Source organism: Bubalus bubalis, chromosome 14 (assembly GCF_019923935.1).
Source record: "Bubalus bubalis isolate 160015118507 breed Murrah chromosome 14, NDDB_SH_1, whole genome shotgun sequence".
Classification (NCBI taxonomy): domain Eukaryota; kingdom Metazoa; phylum Chordata; class Mammalia; order Artiodactyla; family Bovidae; genus Bubalus; species Bubalus bubalis.
The window spans coordinates 13,922,928-13,945,063 of record NC_059170.1 but is presented as its reverse complement, the minus strand read 5'-3'; the positions used below and the strand labels follow the sequence as shown (position 1 = coordinate 13,945,063).

Below are 22,136 nucleotides of genomic sequence, written 5' to 3'. Positions count from 1 at the left end.
TGATATAATGCAAGCTCACAGGCTACTCACTGCTAGAAATAGAATTAGTGCTTGTCTGGGGACTAAGCCTGCCATCAGCCTCTAGGTGGGGCTGATAGGTGTCTATCACTCACTCTGTATGGTATAATGCTATGCTGTTGTCCTTTGTGCAGTCAAGTCTGATGAGCTAATCTGAGGGAATATCCTGCCTAGTTCTTTTAGAACACTCTTAGACCTCTGTCCTTGGGTTGAAAATTTTGAGAGTAGTCCTTGATGCTCCCTTATTGGCATATAGCAGTTTGCAGATGGTAATACTCAACTGATTTCCCTCATTCCAAGGGTTTTCTCCAGAAATACTCAACGGATTTCCCTCATTCCAAGAGTGTTCTCCAGAAATGACCAGAGCTTTATTCCTCAAACTCTCATGTACTTTAGATTTACCAGGTGGATCTGGGCTCATTTAATTGATATTGAGTGATCATGGGTGCTTCTGAACCAAGTGGTCTGCTGACCAAACTTTGAGAAACTAAGCCAGGAGGACTGCTGAAAAGCACGTCTCTGTCCACCACCAGTGGTCTCGGGCCATGGATGCTTAAAGGTCAAGGGGAAGTAGTTTATACTGAAAGGCTGGGTCTTGCAAATGAAAAACATGTCAAACTTGTAAAACTGGAATTCGTTGTTTTAAACTGTATTTGTTCAACGTGCTGTGTTCAGACACCAAGACCCAGCAGTGGACAGTACTGACGAATCTCTGATTTTATGGGATGTGTGATCTTGCAGGATTTTATAGCCTCATTCTGACCTGTGTTGACTGGAGGGCATGGGACAGAATTCTACTGTTAGCCCTCATAGTGGTCATTCTGGAGACTCTGCAGTGTGACTCAAAGCCAAAACTCCAATGATGAGAAAGAGCCTTAGCTAATCATAAAAGTGCAGATATTCTATAGCCCTAGTATAGGTTTACCTTTAGAGTTGAACTTTAGGAGATTCAATTGGTGAAGCCTAACTTTGAGGTCCAAAGTGATTTGAAGGAAAGCTGGGTTCCTTTCTTTAGCCTTTGGGTTTCCCTTACTTTCAGAGATGGGAAGCCAAGGCTTGAACTAATCATCACAGGTCACCCTGGTCCTTTCTACATTCTTGCCCTATCGGAGCTCCAGCTCCAGGGCTCTCACATTTTCTCATTTGGTCTTTGAATTTCTTCCCTTTGATTAGGTAAACTCCCACACTGCAGTAAGTCAAACAGTTGTATTTGACTTACTACCAAGTTGATCCCGTCAGTCCTGCCTACTCTCTAGGGAAGAGAATTCTCAGACTCCTTTAGCGCCTGCCAGGGAGGAGGGGCACGGGCTGGCCAAAGCAATGAATGACCTCTGAGAACCTGCAGTTTTCAGCTCTGACTCAGCAGTTTCTTATTCCTGGAGCTCAGCCTTTCCTACAAAGCACTACTCTTGCCAGGAACCTCTAAGTCATCCTCCTACCCTTCTACTGGTGGGAGCTGTCATTTCATCTTTTGGCAGCTCATCTAGAACAGGAGGCGTCAAAATTTCTTTATTGGGACAGAATTCAGCAGAATTTCCCAGAGTATACCAAATGTATGCGAGAATAGCTTACATTCTTTCTTGCCTTTTATTTCATTTGTATTATTCTCAGTGACTTACTGGTTTCCTTTTTATCAGAAGCATGTTACATCTTAACTGGCAACACTGGTTCAGATTTGAGTGAATTCTGAAGTGCAGGAACCTCTTGAAAAGCCAGCCTGTCCTTCCCAAGCTGTGTCGTCTTTGGAAGGAGCTAGAAGGTTTAGAGGGGAAGTGGCGCCACCTGTTGGCCTTTTAAAGTTATAGATTTCAAGCAGGTTCTTTTGTCTACCCTGAAAGTTTCAGTTTAGAGCTGCAGTTCCCTGTACCATCCTTGCAATCAGGGATGAAACTGTCTAACTATCATGAGATGAGATGTCTTCTGAGTTTTGAAATAAATGGAATTTGGGTTAAGTTTTAGTTTTCTGTAATAAATGTGAAAATCCTTGGTAAATTACTAGTACTTATGTAACAGGTAAGGCAGTGGAAAAATGTGTATAATGCCAAGAACCCCAGTCATCCCTGTGTTCTGGATGAGTCCTGTTTCTCTGAAAGAGGCAACTTTATAATAATGCCTGTGTTCCAGGGCATTTCAAACTCTGGTGTGTACACTAGCCACCTGGGGGTCTCATTAGAATGTATGTTCTTGGTTCAGTCGGTCTGGGGTGGGGCCTGAGATTCTGCATTTCTGCCAAACTCATGTGATGTCAGTACTGCTGGTCCATGATCATACATTGAGAAGCAAAGTTCTAGAGGAAAGTCTTACTTAGATTTTTTCATATGGGATATCTGGGCTTGCCTGCTATGAATATATATATTTTTTAATTCATATTCCACCCACCTAACTTTGAAGAAGAAAGATGCCTATTTCTTTTCCCCACAATTCCTTTCTTCCATTCCCTGTCCTATCCCTTCCTCCCCTTCTTGAACAGAAGCTGTTTAGCTTAGCAGTGGCAGGAGTCCCTCTGAGGATTTGATTTTTAAAAACCATTGAAGAGGTGTAAAGGACCCTGCTTGCTGAAAGGAAAAGGAAGAGTGACTGGGCCTCCCCCAGGTCATCCCTGTCCTGAGCAGGCTCCTGGGAACAATTTACTGGCATAGTCTCCAGAGAATGACCCAGGTAAATATCTGCTAAAGAGAAGGAAAATTCATACAAGTAGATGTTAATCGATAATACTGTTTTTGTTGTTACTGTTACCATGCGTCACCAGACCTTTATATATATACCTTCAGAAGGTAAATAAACCATTATGAAAGAAGATGTCTCCAGAACCTCAGTGTTTAACCTCAGAACATGAACACAGCACCTCATTTTTTGGAACCACTTTTGTCTCTAGGTAAAGTCATGAAGCTGAGCCCCAAAGCGGAAGAAGTAGCTACGTTCTTTGCAAAAATGCTCGACCATGAATATACTACTAAGGAAATATTTAGGAAAAATTTCTTTAAAGACTGGAGAAAGGTATTGTAGCCCATGTGTTAATATCCTAGCCCCTTAACAAAAACACTGATCTCTACTACTAAGAAATACATGATAATTTTACCAAAAGAATTCCCTGATGTACAATTTGAGTTTCATGAATTTTATTGTATTGAAAGTTGGGGTTTTTTTCTCCCCCCTGTTCATTTACTGTGTTATATAGGTTTTCTATCCAATAAGAATAACTGTGTTTCTTTTCTTCTTGGCTCTCCTGTGGCTGTAGCCAGGAAAGTTTGATCAGATTAGGTCAAACAGAAACCTCAGCTCCAGTTGAGCAAAGGAAAGTTTTTCTCTCGGGACTGCCCTCTGTCTGCTGTTGCAAAGAGACATGCATTAGCATTGTCCTCTTCCCTTTTGATTCATGCTCTTCAGCTTTAGGTACTTTCTGCTCTTAACACCACATATCCTTTGTCTGCCTGCTGCTGCTGCAGGGTCGCTTCAGTCGTGTCCGACTCTGTGCAACCCCATAGACGACAGCCCACTAGGCTCCTCTGTCCCTGGGATTCTCCAGGCAAGAATACTGGAGTGGGTTGCCATTTCCTAGGTGATTTTAAACAGTTTCTTTATTCTTAATTTGGAGAATGTGAGCAGAGGCTGAGCTGAGGTTCACTTTCTGAATAGCTGTAAAAATAAGATTTAATAAGTGAATAGAGCAAGGATGTTTCTAAGAGAGAAGGAGCATCGAAATGTTTCTTTCATCACTAAATGATATATATATATTTGTGTTTCTCCAGCTGTGGTATTTATGCTTAGGAGATTGTGGCAACGTACTAAGGAATCTAAGAAATGACATGAGAGTTACCCTTTTCAATGTTGTTATCCTAAATATTTTTCTGCCACATGCATATTTTATTATAGAACAAGGAAATAAAATTGTTTCTTTTTTCCCCCCAAATTCTCAAGTTTAGATTGACTGTCTCACTAGATACTCTTGGACTGAGAACATGATACTTCGCTGTAATTGTGGAGAAACTTGAGGGCTTATTAGTTTATTTACTGTCTTTTTCTGTCTCCCTTTTTAACTAGGAAATGACCAATGAAGAGAAGAATATTATCACCAACCTCAGCAAATGTGATTTTACCCAGATGAGCCAGTATTTCAAAGCCCAGACAGAAGCTCGGAAACAGATGAGCAAGGAAGAGAAACTGGTACTGCAGAATTTCTTAAACCTGTGGAGAATTTCGAAATAGTGATTAGTTTAATTTTGTTCTTGGTTCTTACAAAACAGTTTTGACTTTAATGATTTCTGTGCTAAAGATTTAAGATTCTTGTAGTGAAGTCTTGATTTTCTTAAGGGTTTCACATAGACAAAAAATTGTGAATAGGCATTATGTTTAAATGGCTCAGTATGAGCTGGTGTTCTGTTAACCTAAAAACCAGCCAGTAGCCTCCAGTAATACAGTGTTTAAGGAAGAGTAGGTCTGACCTACAGTGGCTCCTAGATGTTAGGGACTTAAGACTGATAAAATCATATTGGCCATATGTGTGTACACACACACACACACACACACACACACACACAAACACATTCTCTTTCTTTGATCTGTTTTTAGCCACACTCATCCAACTTAATCTTCTAGCTGTGGCCAACCTCATTTCTAAAGGATCTTTCTAGTATCTGAAAATGGATGTCACTTTCTAGGATGTCACTTTCCTCTAGAATATTGGTAGGCAAACTATAGATAGGCTGCTCGTTTTTATACAAAAGTTTTATTGAAACATGGCACATCTAACTTGTTTACCTATTATCTATAGTCGCTTTCAGCAGTGGCAAAGTTGAGTAATTACAGCAGAGACTGTATGGCCCTCAAGCCTAAAACATTTTCTATCTAGAAAAAGCTTGCCATTCCCCGATCTAGAGGCTCAAGGCTGGAGTTTGACTTTTTTGGCTCAAGGCTGGGATCAAAAAAACAGGTTAGCAGAGGTCTGGAAGTTAAGTATTTTATAGTTAAGTATTTTAAGGAATTCTTGGCACTTCGAAGTCTTAAATTTCAGTATTTTAGGCTTGCATGTTTATATAATTTAGGCCATTGTCTCTATATAACTTTCTGTTTGAGAGTACCTATTTGACCTTTAGTTTAAAAGATTAGTTACTCCAGAGATGGTAAGAATGATACCTGCATCATGCTTTTCAGTCTCAGTTTAGTCATCTCAGTATTCCAAATTAGTGAAATTTATTTTGTTTTTCACTTCAGGGGTGTTTTTCAAACTAAAATCCATGTCAGGAGGTTTTATAAGCATCACCATGTCAGAGCCCTGCCAAGGATACCCATCACCAGCAAGTTGTGAATCTTTATCTGTGCACAAGGCAGCGGGACTTAGTTTAAGTCTAATTGCCGAGTGTGGTATCAATATGAGGGAAGGGCTAGCACAGGGTAAGGAGGCTCCAGATCTTTCTGTTTTTTTTGGAGAAAGGATCGCAGTGTGAAACATATGTACTAGTAAAGAATTGATAGCAGGTTTCTTTGTGCTGGAAACCCCGTGTGAAATAATGTTCATATGGGGATTTTATTATATTTAAGCTTTTAAAAAACTGTGGTTTTCCAGAAATTCCTTGGTGGTCCAGTGGTTAGGACTCTGAGCTTCTACTCCAGGGTGCCTGGGTTCAGTCCCTAGTCAGGGAACGATAAGATCCCACAAACCATGCAGTGAAAAAGAAAAGAAGAATTTCATAGGTTTTCCTTTATCTGAATTTGTTTCTTAGTGATTGAATCCCCTTTGAGTACTTTTTGGCTGTCTTCCAGAAAATCAAAGAGGAGAATGAAAAATTACTGAAAGAATATGGCTTTTGTGTTATGGATAACCACAGAGAGAGGATCGCCAACTTCAAGATAGAACCTCCTGGGCTTTTCCGTGGCCGCGGCAACCATCCCAAGATGGGCATGCTGAAGAGACGAATCATGCCTGAGGATATAATCATCAACTGTAGCAAGTGAGCACAGTTCGTCCTTTGGCCAGAAATGAAGTGGGTGGCTTCCTTTGTTCTCAGTAGTTTGGGTTTTCCCCCCATATTACAGAAGACTGTTTGGGAGCAGCATGGTATTTCTATGTATAGATCTTCAGGTGCTTATCATGTATTGACTGGTGAGGAGGAAGCTTGGAAATACGCGCTCAGAGATCATCCACTTCCAGTGATGAAAAGTGAAATTGGTCACTACTTCCCACCTCACTGCTCTACTGCTTTATTTCCACAGAGATGCCAAGGTTCCTTCTCCTCCTCCAGGTCATAAGTGGAAAGAAGTCCGACACGATAACAAGGTTACTTGGCTAGTCTCCTGGACAGAGAACATCCAAGGTTCTATTAAATACATCATGCTGAACCCCAGCTCACGAATCAAGGTAAGTGGTAGCCAAGAGCTGCACCATTTAGTGGGGCTGAAAATCTCTTGTCATTTTGTTTGAAATCTAATGTCCTCAGCCTCTAGAATCACTTTGACAAATAAACCATCCCCACCCACAAAAAAAGGGTACTTTTCATAGTTAGCATTATCTGGTGACCTCCCTAAGATGTTTCCATTTTCTACATCACATTATAATCTTATTTATTAATTTGCAGATACTAATTGAAATCCCTGTATGAGCCTGGCACAGTGTAGGCATGGTGCTAGGAATTACATTGGTAAACAAGACAGACACATAGTCCTTGCTTTTACATTGCTTACTGGTCAGACTGATGAAAAATGTGGTAAGTGTATTTTGGTTTCTACAGCTAGTTCTCTTCCTCACCTTTCTGGGCTCTGAAGAAAGGAATATAATTACTCTGAATCCAGAAAGAGCTGTAAAATCTCGAGTCTTACATACTTTGTCTTCCTAAGGCTTCATCTGAGTAGATTCCACCAGGACTTAATGGGGTAATGTTTGGGAAAGCATATCTTAAGCTGTTGTGTACACATGTGGCAGTGTTTATTGATACTGTTATTGAAAAGAGAAAACTCTTGGAAGGACTATCAGTTCTTATTAGCCTGCTAGGCATACCCTGCTTGAATGAGTCCCTCAGATATACTGTGGAAATATGAACGTCAACTCGAGACGAGTTCCACAAAAAAAAAAGAAACAAAAACAAAACAGAGAATTAGTTCTGTATAGACTGAAACGGAGAACGCAATGGCACCCCACCCCAGAACTCTTGCCTGGAAAATCCCATGGATGGAGAAGTCTGGTGGGCTGTAGTCCATGGGGTCGCTAAGAGTCAGACACGACTGAGCGACTTCCCTTTCACTTTTCACTTTCATGCATTGGAGAAGGAAATGGCAACCCACTCCAGTGTTCTTGCCTGGAGAATCCCAGGGACAAAGGAACCTGGTGGGCTGCCGTCTCTGGGGTCGCACAGAGTCAGACACGACTGAAGCGACTTAGCAGCAGCATAGACTGACTGTTTACATGCAGGGCACTGAGAGTAAAGCCCCTCTTAATCTTGGTTTATAGTTTATTAAACACTTGTTAAGATTTGAAAGCTGCAGCTCAAAAGGCCATATGTCTTTTCAAGACCAGACTGCATATTTTATAGCTTATAGTCCTGTGTCCTAATGAAAAATGCCCCTGTGTATATGTTCTTAGTATAATTGGAAAATGACACTGTTCTTAAAGTGAGCATAGACTCAGAAAGAGAACCCCCATAGCAAGTAAAAGTCAAAATCACTTTAAGAAACATGTTATATTCCTGTTCTGAAATACCACAGAGCTATAGGGTGACCAAGGTAGATGAAAAGTGGTTTAGCCCTGAAAGAACTTACTGCCTGCTGGGCAAATTGGGTAAGAATTCAGTTGTATTAGAAAGGTAAATGTTAAATGCTTTAGATAAAGGGAGCAGTTATTCCCAGCAGTTAGAGAATAAGAACAACTTTTTAAAGGAAATTTGGTTGCAGTTAGGCCTCAAAAGAGAGGTAGAGCAGTGTGTCATATGGACAGAGGAGGGATATTAAAAGGAGTAACAAAAGGAATTATCAAGTGATGGTCAGGTAACATTGTAAATATGCTAAATGTCGCTACTATTGGTGTGAATTTTATATTATTCACACAGTAAAAAAAAAAATTATCAAAATGAAGGATACTGGATCACTGTTAAAAAGTATTTTCATGTAAGTTGACATTTGATTCTTGTAATAACCATACCAGACATGTACTCGTGCCACCATTTTACAGATAAATTTAGTCTCCGAGAGGCCAGATTGTGGCCAACCTTAAATGCCACACTAAAGTGACTAGACCATGTTCTGTATTTGATGGAGAACCATTGACTTGGAACAGAGGAGTGTCTTGATCCGATATGCAGGCATAATGGACAATCACATTAGTGAATGTAAACTGTTGTCAGTGCTGCAGAGGACACAGGGTACCATTTGAGAGTATACCAGAGCACCTGATCTGGCTTCCAGGGCCTAGGAAATGCCTTTTTGAGGAAGTAACATTTAAAATGAGACTTACAAGGTGAGTAGGATTATATCCATGGACTTCCATGGTGACTCAGACAGTAAATTGTCTGTCTACAATGCGAGAGACCTGGGTTCGATCCCTGGGTTGGGAAAATTCCCTGGAGAAGGAAATGGCAACCCACTCCAGTACTCTTGCCTTGAAAATCCCATGGACAGAGGAGCTTGATGCAGGCTACTGTCCATGGGGGTCGCAAAGAATCGGGCACTTTTTTCCAGGATTTATCCATGGAACGGATAGGGGAATGGGCATTTCAGACAAAGAAAGTAGCCTTTTGAAATCCCTGAAGAAAGAAAGAACTGGGTGGTCTCAAGGACTGTAGTTTGAGTAAAATGATCAAGAGAGATACGATGAGGAGGGGACTGGAGACAGGGATGCAGGCCAGATCTTAAAACGCTTCCTTCAGTTTTTTTTATATTATCTAAATCCAGTAAGAAGCCACTGGGTTTTAAAGGGGAATGATGCCAGATGTGTGTTTTAGAAACCTGTGATATAATTGATCATTCCGACTGCTGCTCTGTGGAGACTGGATTGGACCCAGGAAGTAGGGAGACCAAGAGGAGGTTGTTGCAGTACTCCAGCCAGTAAGTGGCAATGACTTAGGATGATGGCAGCAGGGGTCAGGAGAGACAAACAGATGCCAAATACACAAGGACTGTGCGCTCTCGTAGGTGGGATTCACACTGATTGTAGGCGTCTCTGGGGTGGAGAGCCTTGTTAGATAAGCTGAGTGGAGTTCAGTTCAGTTGCTCAGTCGTGTCCGACTCTTTGCGACCCCATGAACTGCAGCACACCAGACCTCCCTGTCCATCACCAACTCCCGGAGTTCACCCAAACTCATGTGCATCGAGTCGGTGATGCCATCCAGCCATCTCATCCTCTGTCATCCCCTTCTCCTCCTGCCCCCAATCTCTCCCAGCATCAGAGTCTTTTCCAATGAATCGACTCTTTGCATGAGGTGGCCAAAGTATTGGAGTTTCAGCTTTAGCATCAGTCCTTCCAAAGAACATCCAGGACTGATCTTCAGAATGGACTGGTTGGATCTCCTTGCAGTCCAAGGGACTCTCAAGAGTCTTCTCCAACACCACAGTTCAAAAGCATCAATCCTTCGGCGCTCAGCTTTCTTCACAGTCCAACTCTCACATCCATACATGACCACTGGAAAAACCATAGCCTTGACCAGACGGACCTTTGTTGGCAAAGTAATGTCTCTGCTTTTTAATATGCTATCTAGGTTGGTCATATCTTTCTTCCAAGGAGAAAGCGTCTTTTAATTTCATGGCTGCAGTCACCATCTGCAGTGATTTTGGAGCCCAGAAAAATAAAGTCTGACCCTGTTTCCACTGTTTCCCCATCTATTTGCCATGAAGTGATGGGACCAGATGCCATGATCTTCATTTTCTGAATGTTGAGCTTTAAGCCAGCTTTTTCACTCTCCTCTTTCACTTTCATCAAGAGGCTCTTTAGTTCCTCTCCACTTTCTGCCATAAGGGTGGTATCATCTGCATATCTGAGGAGAGCCAGCCAATTCATTCAGACAATATCCAGACACCTCCTTTGCACTGTAAGGACTTTAAGCAGGTTTTTGAGTAATTGTTATGGTAGTAAACCTAGAAAGTCACATAGATGTAGGCCCTGCCTGATACTTTATATCCAGTGCAGAGTGGCTTGCTCCAGCAGCTGGGTTGTGATCCTGAGTCATGAAAAATTGTTAAAGGCTTGGAGAGAGGTACTGTTGAGGGGGAAATAAATGTGATTTCTTAAGCTTTCTGCCTGTCCTCAGTTATCTCCAACTCAGAATAGATCTTCAGAGGTTGAGGTTTTGACAGTGTGTTACATAGTTTTTTTTTAAGTGCATTGCCAGCAGGAGATAAGAGTCTCTTTTTAGATAAAAGTGGAAAGATACAAGCAATAAGGATTTTATTTTCAATGATTTATTTCCAATATACAAAAATAGATACAACAATCATTCATGTAGTGCCCTCCATCTGCCCGTGTCAAACCTTAACATCATGTCCTATTTTTTCAACTGCTTCATTTCATAAAAAGTATTGTGATAAACATAGCTGAAGCTCACTAGGTAACATTTATCTCTTTCCCTGGAAAATACTAAAATGAATTTAATGTTTTCATTCTTGTGTGTATTTTTAGTACCTTATATGTCCATGAATACCAAGTAGTATTGTTTTACAAGGTTTGATCTAAAGTTGGATATTTATTGAGATCATTTTGCAACTTATTTCACCACCCTTTGGTTTTGAGAGTTTATTATCTTGATACATATTTCTAATTTACCCATTTTTATTTGCTACATAGTATTCTATTATATAAAAAGTCATCTGTTCTCTTGTCAACAAACATTTAATTAGAGTTTACAGTCATTTCCTAATATAAATAGCGCTGGAATAAACACATTTTCCTTGTGTATATAGATGAAAATTTTCTTTAAAGATTCTTTATTAGATATTTCCAAATTGTTCTCTGAAGTACTGGAACCAGTTTACCTCACCACCATCCTCCCAACATTGTGCTCAAGTTTCTGTTTTTTCCATATCTCTGCCATCGTTTGTAAAATTTTGCTCTTTAAAAGATGTTTGTATCTATGATCCATTAGAATGTATTTTTGTAGATGGTTTGAGGTTGAGATACAATATATTTTCTCCAAATGCATAACAGTTGTCCCAGAACAAGTGAGTTGTGTTCACCCCTCTCTTGTACGTGACGTTTCTACATGGATGTCATATTGTTTCTGGGCTCCCTGTCCTGTCTGCCTGTTTTTTCATCAGTAGCACACTGTCTGACCTCCTGTAGCTTTATGAAGTCTTACTATTGAGCAGGACAAGTTTTCTTTGTCTCATTCTTCAAAACTGTCTTGGCTTTCTGCTTTTTCACATTAATTTTGAGATAAATTTGTCAAGTTCTAATGAAGGCTATTGAGATTTTTTTATAGGATTGCATTGAAATTACAGATTTTTTAAAAATACGAACTTTATTTGGCTGCACCAGGTCTTAGTTGCAGCACGCTGAGTCTTTTGTTGAGGCATGTGGACTCTTAGGTGCAACATGCGGGATCTAGTTCCCTCACCAAGGATCGAATCCAGGACCCCCTGCTTTCTGAGCACAGTCTTAGCCAATGGACCACCAGGGAAGTCCTGAAATTATAGATTAACAGGGGGTAAATATTGAGATTATTTTATTGAATCTTCCCATCCATGAACCTGTTACATGCCTCTCTATTAATTCATGTCTTCGAATATATCCTTTAATATTGTGTCTTAATTTTTTCCATAGAGGTTTTACACATGTTTAAAATCTTTTCTAAGAGGCCTTATAGTTTCTTGTGCTATTGAATTTCAAGTATTTGTTGTTGTTATTACATTTTTGTTTGTTATTACTGGAGTAGTAATGCTGTTGATTTTTTAATATTGATCTTCTATCTAGCAACTTTGCTGAACTCTTATTCTAAAAGTGTCTGTGTCTTTTGGAGTTTCTATATAGACAGTTAAGTGACCTATAAATAGAGACAGAAATTTTTACTCTTCATTTCATATATATATATATATATATATATATTTTTTTTTTTTTAAGTACAGATATATTTTTAAAGATACTCAGTCTAGACTGTCAATCCTAGGGCTTTATTTATTTTAGAAAACTCTCAACTATCATTTCTTCCTCAGTTTCTAGACCATTCCTTTGCATTTTATTTCTTTGTCTCTTTAGGTCTGATCTTCATTTGGGGAGAGTTCCCAAGGACTTACTTCTACTAATTCTCTATTTGATTATATCTAATCTAAAATTTACCCCTCCTGTAATTTGCTTCATTATATTTTTTCAGGATTTCTAATTATTTTTATTTCAAATTTACTTGATTTCATTTCATTTAAGGCATGTGCTTATTTTATCACTTTTGGAGTCCTTTTTAGTAGATTTTTTTTTTTCTCTCCTGAAAATCTTTGTTCTTTAAAAATGTTACCTGAAGTGAATCATGTACTAATTATTTTTGTTGACAGTTCTTCTAACCCATTTCCTCATATATTTTGGAATTAGTTTGTAAGCCCTTTTGACTGGGAAGTAGTTTTTGTTTCTGTATCATTCCCTTTTTCTCTTTGCTCTGCACTTCTCTGCTCACTCCTCCTGTCTTAGAGGGACTCTAGCCCAACTCAGCCCAAGTTGACACAGCCCCTGGCTTCAGGTTGCGTAAAAAACGATAAGGCCCCTTTTTGCATGAAGCACTTCCATTGCTGTGTGTTTGGAGGAAAGTGATGATTAAAGCATGAATTCATTGACCTGCTCTGACCCAGAGGTCTATAAAGAGTACATTTTTGTCAAAGAGGGTGAAGGGTGGTAATTGGTTTTACTTCATGGAAGACTTTGGGTCCAGTTTATAGGAGGCTACCATCATGGGGCACACCTTTCTGCTCAGCCTCCTGAGATTTCTCCTAAGATTGTTTGCTTGTTTTTGTATCTATATTTTGTTCATTAATTTCTCCCATGTAATATTGCTAGACCTTTCTACTTCATCTCTGCTCCATCAAGGAATTTAACTCAAGTATGATGAGACTTATGGATTTTTGATAATTGAAAACTTTTGGTTTGTGAAGGGTAAAAAGCACAGCTGAAATGTGTCCTTCTGATGTATCCTGTCTTTGCCGCTTTCTGGAAACTTGGATTGGTCTACTTGTGGTCATAACCAGGGTTACAGTACTTCCAGTCTCACAGGTCATTGAAAGGATCAAGACTTTTGAGAGTCACAGTAACACATGGTCCAGCTACTGATAAGATTGTCCTGAGCTCATTCACATCTGTGCGTGCTCATCTTGGTTTGTTCTGCTTTTTCTCCCAGGATTTCCATTAAACAGACATCTTCTTGCAAGTGTTTCCATTCCTTTCTTCTTCCACTCTGTACTTGGTACCCATAGAATTTGAAATGGCAGGGGAAATGATAGCTCTCTGGAACCTGTGTTTTCAACAAAACTCTCTGATCCCAGATAAACCATGGATATAGAGGTTACAAAAGGATTGCTTATAATAGGTATTCAACCACTAAGTCCAACCTCTGCCAAGCATTATCTGGTCTTATAACCTGAGGTTCAGCCTTAGTAAAATTAAGGCTCCTCAAACCAGTTTTAACTTTACAAATAAAATTCATAATTTTCCTTACAAATGAAGTATAGCAACCTTCAGGATCACTGTTGCTATCACATTGTATTCAGTCATACTAAAATATTTTCAGTGCCAAATATACATCTCTGCTTTTTCTCTTTAGAACCTATAATTCTGGGGTTTCAAAGATACATGTGTCTACAACCTTTTAAATGTAACCATCTGGGGATTACAGGCTGGATTGAAGAAAAATGCCTTTATAAAACTTTATAGTCTTGGGAAGCTCTGATTTTGGTGAGTTTTATTAGAAGGAGAAAATAAGACATGCTTATTTTTAAAAATTACGTTCTGGACCTGACTTTTTAGTATACAGTTCTAAATTTTAAAGCGTAAAAGAGCTAGAAGCTAGACCATTAAAGCTTCTAAATGATGTCATGGCAGAACATCTTCATGACCTTGGAGTAGATTTCTTGGACACAGAATAAACAATAAACAGTTGAAACAGTGAACTTCATTTAAAAACCTTTGTTCAACAAAGGACACTACTAAGAAATATACAGGTAACAGGGAGAAAACATTTGCAACATGTATAGCTGACAAAGGCTTGTATCCTGTATATACAGATAATTCGTATCATTCAATAATAAAAAAGATAAACATCCTCATAATAAAAGAGCAAAAGTTGGATGCTTTAGAAGACAGAGGAACGGCCAATAAAAAAGCACATGAAAGCACTATTCACCATCCCTATCAGTGGAATGCAAAGTAAAGCTGCAATAAGCTACTATTTCCAGTTCTAGGTTATTTCTGCTGTAAATAAAATGAAAACATATGTCCACAAAGACTGCACAGCAATGTTCATAATGCTGTATTTATGTGAGTCTAAAACTGGAAACATCCCAGGAGTCCATCAGAATAACAGTACAGTGTAGTCAGACACATTAGGGGTCATCATAGAATATACCATATATATACATATGAGGGAACTTTCTGGATTGACAGAAATATTCTCAACTTGATAGGGTGTGGGTTACATGTATTATGGATTGTCAAAACCGATATAACTGTATACTTAAAAATGTGTAACATAAACTCTTTTTAGAAGATTTAGAGTGAAAGATTGAAAGGAAGTATTACAAGAAAAAATACTACCTATATCTCAAAAGGATTTGAATCTATAAAGAACTCTGTAAATCAATAAGACCAACATATTTAAGAATGGACATTGTATGGAAAGCTGGTTAGATTTTATTTTTAAACATGGTATAAATACCTAGGGCCAGTTTATTGTCTTTTGTTTAAATTACGTGTGTTTGGGGTTCAGATTGCCATTCACTCTCTGAATTCTATTCAGGGAAGCTGAACACTGCAGGGATAAGCATACTTCCTAGAAGCCAGCCCTCTCCTGTTAGACTTAGTTCAGTTCAGTTCAGCTCAGTCGGGTGGCTTCTCCCATCATTCCCATCTCTGTGTCCTTATTTGAGAGAATCCTGGATCCCTGTGCTAGGAGCCTAGCCAACCTGTGAAGAAAAGTTGGTCTGGTGGTTATGGCCTGTGAATGACTGACTTGTTAGGTTTGTAAACTTTGCTTCAGTGGTGTGATTAAGGAATGGGCAAATGAAGACACAGACGCAGGTTTTGGTAGGCCTGTGTGCATCAGGATGATGGAAAAGAGCCTGTTTCTCAACTGGAGACTGAGCTGTTGCAGATGAGCCTTTCGTGTGTGTAAGAAGGGTTGTGAGGGAGATTCATTACTGTCTTGAGATTTATTACTTATAAGAGGAAAGCTTCTGTCACACCTTTTTCTTAGTTGCCCTCTTCAGTGTCAAAATACACTTAGAAGAACCAGAGAGAAATTTTCAGCTTCCCATTGTTAGCATATAGAACTTGAATGCTGCTGCTGCTAAATCACGTCAGTCATGTCTGACTCCATGACCCCATAGATGGTACCCAACAGGCTCCTCTGTCCCTGGGATTCTCCAGGCAAGAATACTAGAGTGGGTTGCCATTTCCTTCTCCAATGCATGAAAGTGAAAAATGAAAGTGAAGTCGCTCAGTCGTGTCCGACTCTTGGCGACCCCATGGACTACAGCCTACCATGCTCCTCCATCCATGGGATTCTCCAGGCAAGAGTACTGGAGTGGGTTGCCATTGCCTTCTCCGAATTTCTCTTGTATCACTCAATCATTCAATCACCCACCCACAACAACAGGTAGTTAAGGAATCGCTTGTTTTGTAGCCAAACAAGCACACAGCACTATACCTACCACACACAGTCGGGGGAGAGTGCTGATGACTCATTAGCGTAGCTGGGTTAGCTTTCATTTGTGAATGTTTGGAACTAGAAGTAGCAGACATTTCTTGCTTCGTGTGTCCCACACACCTGCATGCTCAGGCGGCCAGATGCCTTGACCACAGTTCTTAGGCCTCAGAGACCACATGTCTGTGTCATAGGTAGAAATCACTGTAGCTCTCCTCGGTTGTGGGCTGGGGGAATTAAGAGCAGAGATTCTTGAGTTCTTAAATTCTATCCCCGTGTCCATGTCATACAGTCTTTTTCTGGCCTTGTAATAATCCCTGGCCGTTTTGGATTTCTCCAATTTTCTTTTCTTTTTTTTTCCCCTTTCCTTTCTCACTTGATATTATCATTAGTCCTTGCTTGTGACTTTTTCCATTTAACAAGGTCATAGAAATCTTCCCTCGCTGTTGATTAGATTGTCTTTTCACACCCTTTTAAAAACCTTACATTGGCTTTAGAATCAATTTTCAAACCTGCCACCAAAAGCTCTAATGTTAAAAAAACCGTCTTCACAATAACAGTTTCCCTCAGTCTCATCAAGAATACTTTTAAATGCAGAAGTTAGAAAATGGTGAATAATTGTAGCTGTTCCTGGAAGTCATTGTGTTCCTTAGTAATTATAAGCTGTAATCTTTGGTTCTGCTTCCTTGACAGTTCCATCAAACTGTGAAGGATTGTCTTGAATTTAATGAAGTTCAGTCCTAGCAGAAAACTGCTCTTGGGTCACAGATTCAGCAGCAAGACTGATGCTGATGTGGGATTAGGGATGTTTATATATACCCTTTGTATTGACAGAAGTTAATTTGGGGGACATATCATGTGGGCCTTCTTAAGAACATAAAACATTTCACAAAATGAAAGAGGCTTTTTTAGCAATCAGATAGGAACCAGTTCTGCCTGTCAGGGAATGGGACAGCGTACTTTGTCACCCGGTAAATGCATTGCTTCACTGAAGCTCAAGTTCCTTCTCTTTGGTTCAGAGCTCTGAAGTTGGATATTCAGTGTCTGTCTTTATTCCACTATCCTTAAGCAATCCCCCTTGGGTCTGTGTCTTTGCAGGGTGAGAAAGACTGGCAGAAATATGAGACTGCTCGGAGGCTGAAGAAGTGTGTGGATAAGATCCGGAACCAGTATCGGGAAGACTGGAAGTCCAAAGAGATGAAAGTCCGGCAGAGAGCTGTAGCCCTGTACTTCATCGATAAGGTGAGGGCATCTTCCTGTCACACTGCCTACCATGTTCATCTTCATGAAGATGGAGGAAGCATGTATTCCTCCAGGCCCTGTGTTTTAAGTACTGCTGGCGAGGCAGTGACAGGCCAGTGATCTGTCGTCCTGCTCACCCAGTCTCTAGCCTAGTAAGGAAGGTAGACGTGGAGAGACAGGTGTTCAGTGTCAGACCAACTGCTGCTGTCTCCAGTCTGTCTAATAGAAGGACTTTCATGAGTCTGAATGTGCCAGAAATTTTCAAACTCTTTGACCATGTGCCATCCTCCAAAATATTTTATATCACAGCCCAACATATAAGTATATTTGTGTTTGTGTATAAGTGAAACAAATGTCACACAAAACAATGCTCAGTCTTTCTGTGTAAGCAGCGAATTCTGATAGATTTTCCTCAGTGTCTTATTTTTAAAAAGGATGGTTATAATCCTTAAAACTGGTTAAATAGTGCTTGCTTCGGCAGCACACAGAGTAAAATTGGAATGATACAGAGATTACCATGGCCCCTATGTAAGGATGACACACAAATTTATGAAAATTAGTTAAATGATCGCCAATGTATCACAGTTACAGTTTGGAAGACAGTGCTTTCGAGATCAGTTTCTCACACTCTTTCAGGAAAAAAAGGTTCCGTGTTTTCCCTTGGTTTTAGCATGGTTTAACACAAGTTCTGAATTAAAAATTAAGAAAAATTCAGAGACTAGCTTTTTCAGTCTGATTGCCCACAGTTTTAAATATCTTCTTTCCTCCATCCCCATTTGAGAGGACAGAGTAGAGAGATGTTTTTTGGGGAAGGTTAATAGCCCTTGATTCTCTCTCCACACTGTATTTAAGGGAAGAAGCAACAGTGCAGATCCAGAATTCCTGAGCCTTGCAGACTGATGCCCTGGCCCCATAGAGACTTGGGATGCTTCTGATTTGGGTTTCCTAGACAGTGTATGATATTGAAGTTCTTCATTCATGCTTATCTTCTCCCCACACCCCGACCCTCCCTCAATCTCCTCCCTGGACAGCTTGCTCTGCGAGCAGGCAATGAGAAGGAGGAAGGAGAAACAGCAGACACTGTAGGTTGCTGCTCGCTTCGTGTGGAGCACATCAATCTGCACCCAGAGTTGGATGGTCAGGAATACGTCGTGGAGTTTGACTTCCTGGGAAAGGACTCAATCAGATACTATAACAAAGTCCCCGTTGAGAAACGAGTAAGTTAATGTGGCCTGAGCTCCCTGGCCTGCTTTTGCTTATTACTTGTTTAGTGCTTTTCCTGTGCTCTGTGTTCTGCCGAACACTAGGAAAAATGGTTTGAAAGAGTGAAGAGGTACTGTTTGGTGTCCTGTATGCCTCCTTTTAGCCCCTGCCCTTTACCCCTCACCTGTGCTACTGAGCATGCTGTAAAGAGTTGGTCCTCACCTCGATTTGTACATTATGTTTATCCCACTGTGTTGTTTTAATGATATAACCACTCTTTAGTATCCCTTGGTTGTGTTGCAAATTTGTCACTTTTGTAGCTTTGCTCAACTTTCCCCCAGCTCCTGATTCAGCAAAAAGGTAGCCCTTGAGTCTCTGGATCTCTCAGCCCAGAGCTGAAGCGGGTGCTGCAGTGCCATGGCCCCCAGAAGGACTGTGCTTAACCCTACAGAGTGCAGTACCCTGGCAGTCCAGCCCTTCGGCAGTCTGATATTTCATCAGTAACTGGGTTTTGCTGGCTGCAGAAATGTTCCAGATTAAATAAAGCTAAAGAGATCTGACAATTAATGTAATACTTGAGTTTAGGTTGGATTCCACCCTGGGGAGGTGAGGAACATCAGTGGGTCAACTGGCAAAATAGGAATATGAACAAGATTGGATAAAAATGTGTCTGTCTAATTGACAAAGCTGAGAAGTTCTGTGTGTATGTAAGAAAATATCTCTGTTCTTAGGAAGTACACTGAAATATTCAAGGGTAAAGGGCATAATTATGTAAGTACCCAGAAATGGCTCTGAACAAATAATTGTGCATATACACATGTAGATGTAGAAATGAAATGAGTGTACATGTACACTGCACAGATAGGAAATGAGGTAAAATACTAATGGTAGGTGAATTTTGGTAAAGGATATGGATTTGGTTTTGTTGTTTTTTTTTGCCTTGTGGGGTTTTTCTTTTTTTGCAAGCTTTATGTTGTAATTATTTTCAAAGCAAAGATAATAATTAGGCTCTGCTTATTTCTTTTAGGTTTTTAAGAACTTACAACTATTTATGGAAAACAAACAGCCTGAAGATGATCTTTTTGATAGACTCAATGTGAGTGGACAAAGCCCACTGGGTTGAAGAGGGGCCCAGCCAGAGGCTCTCAAGCCCCTGAAGGAGAGGGTTGCCTGGGAGTGGCTGGGGCTTTGCCCTTAGCCTATCCTGGGGCACCCTGCATTCCCTCCCTTCCTCAGGCACACACAGATCCATGGCCAAAGCCCTGAGATGGGGTGGATGAACCCTGCCTTCTGTCCTCCTCTGGCTTCTGCATAGCCTTGGCTGGAAGCTCAGTCATCACTGCTAGAGACCCAACACCTGTCCCTGAACTCTTACTGGGGAAGATCTTTATAGGGAAGGATACATATGCTTTACTGGTCTGCTTAAGATCAAAGTGCTTCTTAGGGAGGTACATGCATCTCTGTATTCTGGAATTCTTCTCCCTTTTCCTATCCCACTGGCAGGACAATTAACTTGTAATTGCATAATGTCCTAGAGCTTGCCAGGAGGGCCTAGATGGTATGGCTTTTACCTAAATCCCATCCTTTTTGTTGCTTTGTCTCCTCCAGACTGGTATTCTAAATAAACATCTTCAGGATCTCATGGAGGGCTTGACAGCGAAGGTGTTCCGTACATACAACGCCTCCATCACGCTACAGCAGCAGCTAAAGGAACTCACAGCTCGTAAGTACTGCCTGGCCAGACAGGGACCACAGCCTTACTGCTGATGTCCACTGTCCTTAGTCGGCTGAGTCCTAGATCTGTTCCACTTTTCCTTCTTAACATTGTGACTGGAGACTTCTCCCCTCCACACCTCGAATAGAGGGCTAAGGCTTATTTAGATGGCTAAACAGATCAGTTGTCTCCCCCATTCCTGTTCTTCTAGATAAGGAATGCTGACAGGGGCTTTCTATCTGCTCTGAAAGTGCCTATATTTTGTGTATTGTATCTATGTTATTTAAGAGCTCACCAAATGAAGTATTGTGATGTTCTATTAAATTGGAGAGAGTAAGGTTGTCATGGTTACTAAAACAGCATAGGAGCAGATCTTTTCCCTGAGGTTTCTATTTGTCCCCCTTTGAGAGTAGATAGTAATCTCCTAAAAACTGGCTGCTGAAAGTATCACCAAGATCCACAAACTTTTTTCCTCTGGAGTCTAATTCTAATGAATTTGCACTGTCCTCTAGAAATATGTCAAATGGTATTAGAAAATGGTGTTCAAAAAGTCAAAGGTGGGTGTGTTGAGGGTCAGTATTTTAGGGTGTGGTAAAGAATGCTACATGACACAAGTGAAAACATTTCTCAGGTGACACTTGATATTTTCCTTTCTGGAAGATACAGTACCTTGTGGTTTTAAAGTGTAAAACTTAGGGACCCTTCATTTTACCCTCCTCTCTAGGCTATTTGTCCCAGTTCCAAGCTGTTTTGGGTGGTTAGATGGGGGAGGTGAGCACTGGGGAAAGCAGGTGATGCTGTTGACTCTCAGATTTTGACCTTGTGCCTTGGGGGATCCTGAATTGATCATCTGAATGAGATGAGGCCCAGTAAACCCTGAGGATGGAGCTGGGGAAGGCGCGCTGTGTGTTCTCTCTTGGTACACAAACTGACTCTTAATCACCATTTTTCTTTCCAGCTGACGAGAACATCCCAGCAAAGATACTGTCTTATAACCGTGCCAACCGAGCTGTTGCAATTCTTTGTAACCATCAGAGGGCTCCACCAAAAACCTTTGAGAAGTCCATGATGAACTTGCAGTCTAAGGTATTTTGGATCTGGATGGTGGGGGGTAGCAAAATCGAAAGAACCATGTCTGCTGTGGCGATTTACACTCCACCTTCTGGGCTGGGCTGGCAGGTGGCCAGTCTTGGGTCTGTTCTGGAAGAAAGGTTCATACTAAAGATATATGGAAATATGATTGTAGTTACTCCTGATCAAGACACTCAATATTGGGTATTCATTGTCCAGTGAGTATTCTGACTTAAAAGCTAAATTTTTTGAAATACTGCTAATTATTGTCCTTCTACATGAGGATAATGGATACAAAGATAGTCTTCACAATTCCTTTCCACAGCCCAGAAATACAACTGTTTCCAAATCAGATTGTTTTAAATTGAAAGGATGATGAAACAATGATATTTAATTTCCCCTAATCCTAGCACAACTATTTTTATTTTTACACATTCCACATGAATCATATTTTTATATAGCTCATCATCAAACATCTGTTGAATACTGGCTGTGTGCCAGAGCTGCTGCCCTAGAGGGAGAGACTGACATGCAAACAACGAGATGCTGTTCCTCTCTCCTTCCTCCAACTCTGCCTGGTACTGAGCTTTTAAGCTGCAAGGCACTCAGCATTTGATGATGATCATTTCTATGTTACCTACATAACTAATCCATTCTAATATATTAATCCACCATGAGAATTTGTAGCTATTTCACTACAAAGTAGATACATGGGTTACAAAGTAAACCAATCATCTTGAAATATATTTACCCAAAAGTCTGATATAGTAATCATGGTTTTACTAATAGGTGTGTCTAATAATTGTAAATGTCAAGGTAGTAATGAATATAAATGATACTTTGATTTCTGCAACAATTACAATATGAAACATACATACTGTCTCTTGGTGATGAAGTCATAAGTGTTACTGATAATACTATGTTTAGTTGCCCACATCCATAACTGAAGAAGAAATGAGTTTCAGCTGCTGCTGCTAAATCGCTTCAGTCATGTCCGACTCTGTGCAACCCCATAGGCGGCAGCCCACCAGGCTCCCCCATCCCTGAGATTCTCCAGGCAAGAACACTGGAGTGGG

At 40.4% G+C, this 22,136-nt stretch overlaps 1 protein-coding gene and 1 non-coding gene across 2 annotated transcripts in view; both read left to right on the top strand.

Annotated features, from left to right (window-relative positions):
- TOP1 (DNA topoisomerase I) overlaps positions 1-22,136 on the top strand; it is a 93,917-nt gene that overhangs the window by 66,995 nt on the left and 4,786 nt on the right. Inside the window, exons 10-18 of the mRNA XM_025263468.3 lie at positions 2,894-3,015; positions 4,060-4,182; positions 5,779-5,966; positions 6,229-6,373; positions 16,929-17,072; positions 18,104-18,289; positions 19,303-19,371; positions 19,884-19,998; positions 20,948-21,075. Coding sequence (XP_025119253.1) covers positions 2,894-3,015; positions 4,060-4,182; positions 5,779-5,966; positions 6,229-6,373; positions 16,929-17,072; positions 18,104-18,289; positions 19,303-19,371; positions 19,884-19,998; positions 20,948-21,075 — 1,220 coding nt within the window. The remainder of the gene's footprint in view (positions 1-2,893; positions 3,016-4,059; positions 4,183-5,778; positions 5,967-6,228; positions 6,374-16,928; positions 17,073-18,103; positions 18,290-19,302; positions 19,372-19,883; positions 19,999-20,947; positions 21,076-22,136) is intronic.
- Positions 17,538-17,641, top strand: LOC112578995. Its single transcript, XR_003103431.1, has one exon. It is a non-coding gene; the product is annotated as a U6 spliceosomal RNA (small nuclear RNA).